The 6,795-nt window shown below is 45.3% G+C and overlaps 1 protein-coding gene across 1 annotated transcript; it reads left to right on the top strand.

The window, feature by feature from the left end:
- Positions 1 to 686: 686 nt before the first annotated feature.
- LOC145399327 (uncharacterized) lies at positions 687 to 6,167 on the top strand. Its single transcript, XM_080271985.1, has 5 exons — positions 687 to 772; positions 1,041 to 1,143; positions 1,879 to 2,096; positions 3,110 to 3,209; positions 4,217 to 6,167. The coding sequence occupies exons 1-5, from the start codon at positions 687 to 689 to the stop codon at positions 4,409 to 4,411; spliced, it is 702 nt and encodes a 233-aa protein (XP_080128111.1). The 3' UTR covers positions 4,412 to 6,167.
- The last annotated feature ends 628 nt before the right edge of the window (positions 6,168 to 6,795 follow it).

Raw genomic sequence — 6,795 nt, forward strand, 5'->3', positions numbered from 1 at the left:
CACACCCCCTCTGACACCCCCATACCCCCTCTGACACCCCCATACCACCCCCCCCTTGTGTGTCTACCCCCATACCCCCTCTGACACCCCCCCCCGTGTCTGCCTCCCCATACCCCCTCTGACACGCCCCCCTTGTGTCAGCCCCCATACCCCCTCTGACACGCCCCCCTTGTGTGTCAGCCCCCATACCCCCTCTGACACGCCCCCCTTGTGTGTCAGCCCCCATACCCCCTCTGACACGCCCCCCTTGTGTGTCAGCCCCCATACCCCCTCTGACACGCCCCCCTTGTGTGTCAGCCCCCATACCCCCTCTGACACGCCCCCCTTGTGTGTCAGCCCCCATACCCCCTCTGACACGCCCCCTTCTGTGACAGCCCCCCTCCGCCCTCTGACACGCCCCCCTTGTGTGTCAGCCCCCATACCCCCTCTGACACGCCCCCCTTGTGTGTCAGCCCCCATACCCCCTCTGACACGCCCCCCTTGTGTGTCAGCCCCCATACCTCCTCTGACACGCTCCCCCATGGCTGAAGATAGCGATTTATGTCGCCTAGGATGACACTGCACAGTATGATCATGAAAGCTGCAATAATCATACTGAAATTGTGATGATGATGATGATGATGATGATGATGACAATGATGATGATGGTGATGATGCTATTTAGGATGACACTGCATAGTATGATCATGACAACTGCAATAATCATACTTTGCCAGCATGAGAGTGTGAGGGTGACGGAGTACAGAGCTGACGTGGTGCATTACAACTCAAGGCCAGTGTGATGATATGGCCAAGAGATTCATTACGGAGGAGGAGGAGGAGGAGGAGGGATATTTGAAAGTGAAGTGAGTTGGAGGAAGAATGAGAGACTGACTAGAAGAGTGTGAGTGAGGTGAAGGGGGAGACCGAGGATGAGAAGATGGAGGGGTGGAGTGGAGAGGTATGAGAAAGGGGTGTGTGTGTCAGAATGAGAGACTAACTAGAGGAGTAAGTCATAAGAGCCAGAGAGTGTTAATCCTTCCCTCCTCTTTGTTTTTCAGCCAACGAATCACCGGAACAATGTCACTATACCCAATCCTACCCGAAGATCCCCAGTGTAACCCAAATCACTTCGGCTTGGGCCAGACTCATTCTTTGCTGCCGGTAAGACATTATTATTATTATTATTATTATTATTATTATTGCTGTTGGGACTTTTTTAACATTACATCATTTTCTTCTTTTTCTTCTTCTTCTTATTGTTGTTGTTGTTGTTGTTACTATGTCTGTTCATTTATTATTATCACTGCTGTTTTTGCTTTTTGTTACTCTAGTATTATTAGTATTATTATTTTTACTTGACAAACAAAAAAAAGTGATCAGTTAACTTTCATTACATAATTACAGGTGTTTTATAATTACAGGTGTTTCATAGTGTTTCAAAATTACAGGTGTTTCAGAATTTGTATCATAACTACAGGCGTCATAATTACAGGTGTTTCATAATTACAGGTGTTTCATAATTACAGGTGATTTATAATTACAGGTGTTCGATAATTACAGATATTTGATAATCAGTTTCAAAATTGCAGGTGTTTCATAATCCATTTCAAAATTACAGGTGTCTTAATTACAGATGTTCTTAATTACAGGTGTTTTTTAATTACATATGTTCGATAATTACAGATATTTCATAATTACAGGTGAATCGCAATTACAGGTGTTTCATAAGTTTCTGAATTACAAATGTTCAAAATTACAGGTGTTTCCTAATTAGTGTTTCATAATTACAGGTGCTACATAAGTTTCATAATTACAAATGTTCAAAATTACAGGTGTTTCCTAATTACAGGTTTCAAAATTACAGGTGTTTTAATTCCAGGTGTTTTATAATTCCAGGTGTGCTCGGTGTGCCTGGACGACTTTACACAGAAGAGGCCGCCCAAGTACCTCTCGTGTCACCACACCTTCTGCGAGGAGTGTATATACCAGCTGGCCAAGTGCAGCAGCGTGGAGTGTCCCCTGTGTAGGAGGGTTACCACAGTGTCCTCCATTGATGCTCTACAGACCAATAATGATGTCCTAACGATGGCCAAATACGGAAACATTTTTATCAAGTAAGAAGGGGAGCGACTTGGAGGCGTTTTGTCTGCGGCCACCCTTTGCGGGATTAGGGCGTCGGGCTATAGATAGATAGATAGAAGAAGGGGAGACCAAGTATGAGATGGAGGGACGGGGTATATGACAGGAAAGGGAGTGAAAGACTAACTAGGAGAGTGTGTGTGAGTGAGGTGGAGGGGGGAGAGGGAGGGGGTGAATGAGGATGAGATGGAGGGATGGAGTATTGAGGTATATGAGAGAAAAGGAGGGTGAAAGACTAACTAGGAGAGTGTGTGTGAGTGAGGTAGAGGGGGGAGAGGGAGGGGGTCAATGAGGATGAGATGGAGGGATGGAGTATTGAGATATATGAGAGAAAAGGAGGGTGAAAGACTAACTAGGAGAGTGTATGTTAGTGAGGTGGAGGGGGGAGAGGAAGGGGGTGAATGAGAATGAGATGGAGGGATGGAGAGGTATATGAGAGAAAGGGGTGTATGTATGGATGGAGTGAGGGACTAACTAGGAAAGTGTATGAGTGAGAGGGAAGGGGTGACCGAGGATGAGATGAAGGGATGGAATGGAGAGGTATGTGAGAGAGGGGGTATAAGTTGAAGGGATGGTGTGAGAGACTAACTAGGAGAGTGTATGTGAGTGAGGTGAGGGGGAGAGGGAGGAGGAGGAGGAGGCCAAGGATGAGATGGAGGGATGGAGTGATGATGATGGAGTGAGAGACTAACGAGGAGAGTGAGTGATGTGGACGGGGAGACGTAGGATGGTGGTGATGGTGATGATGATGATGATGATGATGATGAAGGTGGTAGTGATGATGATGATGATGATGATGATGATGAGGAGGAGGAGGAGGAGAAGAAGAAGGAGGAGGATAGTGGTGATGTTAATGATGATGATGATGATGATGATGAGGAGGAGGAGGAGGAGGAGGAGGATAGTGATGATGTTAATGATGATGATAATACTCGTAATGATGATGATGATGATGATGATGATGATGATGGTGGTGGTGGTGTTGCAGCCTGTGGTGTGAGGACTGCGGCACATCACCACGACCCTCCTGCACCACACATCACGTATACAACAAGGCAGCTCCACCACAACCCACATTCTACAATCAGGTAAGTGTTATCTGTCTATCTGTCTATCTCTCTCTCTATCTATCTATCTACTTGTTATTCTGCCTTTCTGTTTACCTATGTCAAGCTACCTATGTCTATCTATGCCTACTTACCTGTCTATCTACCTGCCTTTATTTATCTATCTGCATTCTACAACCTGGTGAAAATTCTCTTTCTCTCTCTCTGCTTATCTGTCTGGCTGTCCATTTGTCTATCTGTTTAACTATTTATATCTACCAGTCTACCTACCTGCCTATCTATCTGTCTATCTATCTATGACGTCCACAACACAGTGAGAACCCAAAACTCCTCCTCCTCCTCCTCCTCCTCCTCATCATCATCATCATCATCATCATCATCATCATCATCCAACCCTCTTCAGCTCTATCTGTAGCGTAGAGGTCCGGGGTTAGGCTAGTCAATCCCTGTATCTAAGGCGAGTGTGACCAGCCTCGCCTGCCCCTGAGTAGCATTATGTTATCAATACTGAGATTACCTAAGGTGAAGGATGTGTCTTTTATGTATGAATATGTGTACGTATTTTTGATGGTGTGTTTTTATGTGTGTACCGTACTATCAGTATGGTAGTGAGACCTGGGCAGTAAAGGAAGAGGATATTCGTAGACTCAAATGTACAGAAATGACAATGATTAGGTGGACGTGTAGTGCGTCCCTGAATGCAAGGCCTGGAGGGGGGCTAGGTTTACGACTAAAGATTTAAGAAGGATGGGACTTGAATGTGTTGGTGTTGTAATGAGGAGGAGTAGACTGAGATCGTTTGAGCATGTGGAATAGATGGAGGATGACAGTGGTGTGGAAGGTGAGTAGTGTGAACATCGGGGGTAAGGTTGCGAGAGGCAGACCGAAAAAGACCTGGGAAGAAGTGTGGCCTCAGGGATGAGGGACTGCAGCGTGGAGAGCCGCCATTACCCTAGGCCAAAGCATGCAAGCACGTTGGAGTCTTTATAAAAGATACGTATGGTTATGTACTTCTTCTTTTTCCACAGGTCGGTACAGCCGTAGAAGCGTGGCGTCCAACAGTGGTACGTGTGGTTGAGACGGCCCAAGGATGGGCTGTGGTTGCAGCCGACACCACCTACACCACTGTCTCAACCCTGGGACAGTACGTTAGTCCCTTCGCTGCCTACCTATCAGAGTGGATTACAGGTGTTTTTACGTCACTTACTGCAACGGAAGCTTAGACCAATCTTGGGAAAAACACTAGGATTACCGTAAGGATTAATCTTGGGAAGAGAACCAGGATTTCAAGTATATTTACGTCACCTACACCAACAAAATCTGAAGGATTAAATTTGGGAAGAGACCTAGTCTTTCAAATCTGCCTAAGAGTGTGTCAGTTCATACACAACCGCCTCAGTCTTAGAACAAATGTTGGACCCGTTGCCATTCGGAGTGGATTACAGTGTGTTGACGTCGTTTACACCAAGAAAAGCTTAATTACTGGCAAAACTAACTCGAAACTGTCTCTGTTAATAGGGCCAACTGTCATCAACTTGCCACAGTTCTTTCAGCTTGACTTGGCCAAGCTTTTCGTCCTTTTGCAGCTTATTTCACCGCTTCAATAATATATAATGACTGTAGTATAGCTTGTTACGGCTCTACATCATTTCCACAGCACTTCTTCGTGACTAGCACCATATTCTAGTATTAATCTACTGCTACAACTCAGCATGCAAGATGAAGAGATGGCAATTTTGGGCCAGGTTAAAGTGACAAGGGTACTGTATACCATAACTTATAGTCTTTCACAGCCACAGATACAGAGGTACAGGGTGGTCCATATGTGGCGCCCACACAAGCACACTGAGCCAAGTTATCAATGTCTATCCTGCACAATTTATTTCCTACTCCCACGCCCACACCAGCACAGTGACCCAAGTTATCATGTCTATCCTGCATAACTTATTTATTTCTTACTCCCACGACCACACCAGCACACTGAGCCATATAATCAATGTCTATCCTGCATCAACTATTCAATTCCCACTCCCACTGTCACACCTACGCCCACACCAGCAGACTGAGCCCTCCTCGCAACACAAAACCAGGTGTTTCAAGTGCAGCGCTATTTAGGGACACTTTGTCTAACAGAATAAATATATACTGTAGAATTATAAAATATATATACATTCATTAGACGTCTAAGGTTCATTTTTGTACTTTTGTAACTTCCAAATCTATCTGTCTATCTATCCATCTCTCTATCTATCTCTCTACAGCCAGCCGCCATAATCCTGTAAGGGGTGGCCGTTTGTCTTTGAGTTAGTTGTTGTACGAGGAGGGGCACTAACCTTCCACCAACCCACTTGTTGACACGTAGGGAACGAGTATGGGTTGGTTACATGATTACCACCCAGCGTTGTAAAAAGTTTCCTTGCTTACAGGAAACCATTAGGCTTGTCACTCAATAAAAAGCCACCTGAAGAGGAAAGAAAAGTAATGAAAAGTGACAGGAATGATGGGAGAAATAGGAAGAGAGGAGGGCAGGCACAGAAAAGAACGATATAGGTGAAGGAAGACGTGCACAGAACCATATCAAGTAAGGGAATGATGGTTGCCCAGATTAATATACTAGTTGGATGTTAGACAGGGTAGAAATGCTAGAGTTCTGCCCGCCGTGAAAGAGTTAGACGAAGCATAGCTATAAGAATAATTGCCTCAGTATTTGTCTTGGTTTTTATACTGTTCGTTATAGCTTGCCATTCATTCATTCGCTAATGCTATGTATTTCACTGGTAGGGAATATTATCACTGTCACCACTATCATCATCATTATCATCATCATCATCCCTCTCATCCTGCTCTTCATCGTCATTATCATCTTCATCCTCTGCATCATCATCATTATCATCCTCATCCTCTGCATCATCATCATTATCATCCTCATCCTCTTCATCATCATCATCATCATCATCATCACTATCATGGTAACCTAGATGTTTGGATGTATAATAATGTATGAAATAAAACCCTTACAAGTAAACTGTGTATGTGACTCCCTTATCAGTGGGTTAAGACGCTCCAACCGGCTGGGGTCTGTGAGGGTCTGCATGAGAGGGGTGGCTGGGGGTTTATTGCTCACATAATGCCACTCTGGGATGAGAAAGGCGGGTCACGCTTGCCTTAAATGTCGGGAGTAGCCTAGCCCCGTGCCCCCACGCTCCTAATGGGCAAAAAAATGATTCATGAAGACAGATTTTTATCTATCTATCTATTGCCAGACACATTTTGCCCCCAAGTCGTTCTGTCCTCTACCCTTTGACTGCCCTCCCACCAACTCACATACCCCTTCCTCATATCATTCCACTGCATCCCTCCGTCTCATCCTTGGTCTCCCCTTCCACCTCACTCATACACTCTTTTAGTTAGTCTCTCATTCTCCATGCTCGACAGTCCATCCCTCCATTTCATCCTTGGTCTCACCTTCATCCTCTCCACCTCACTCATATACACTCTTCTAATCAGTCTATCACTGTCCATCCTCTCCATTCCGTCCCTCCCTCCCATCCTTAGTCTCTTCTTCCTCCCCTCCCTCTCCACCTCACTCACATACACTCTTCAAGTC

The sequence above is a fragment of the Coenobita brevimanus genome, chromosome 48 (genome assembly GCF_032717465.1).
Source record: "Coenobita brevimanus isolate Jiangsu-jjx chromosome 48, ASM3271746v2, whole genome shotgun sequence".
Taxonomy (NCBI): domain Eukaryota; kingdom Metazoa; phylum Arthropoda; class Malacostraca; order Decapoda; family Coenobitidae; genus Coenobita; species Coenobita brevimanus.

Coding starts and splice junctions, on each gene's coding strand:
- LOC145399327 (XM_080271985.1), top strand. CDS start 687: ATGACAACTGCAATAATCATACTTTGCCAGCATGAGAGTGTGAGGGTG. Junction 2,097..3,109: donor TACGGAAACATTTTTATCAA/GTAAGAAGGGGA, acceptor GTGGTGTTGCAG/CCTGTGGTGTGAGGACTGCG. Junction 3,210..4,216: donor AACCCACATTCTACAATCAG/GTAAGTGTTATC, acceptor CTTTTTCCACAG/GTCGGTACAGCCGTAGAAGC.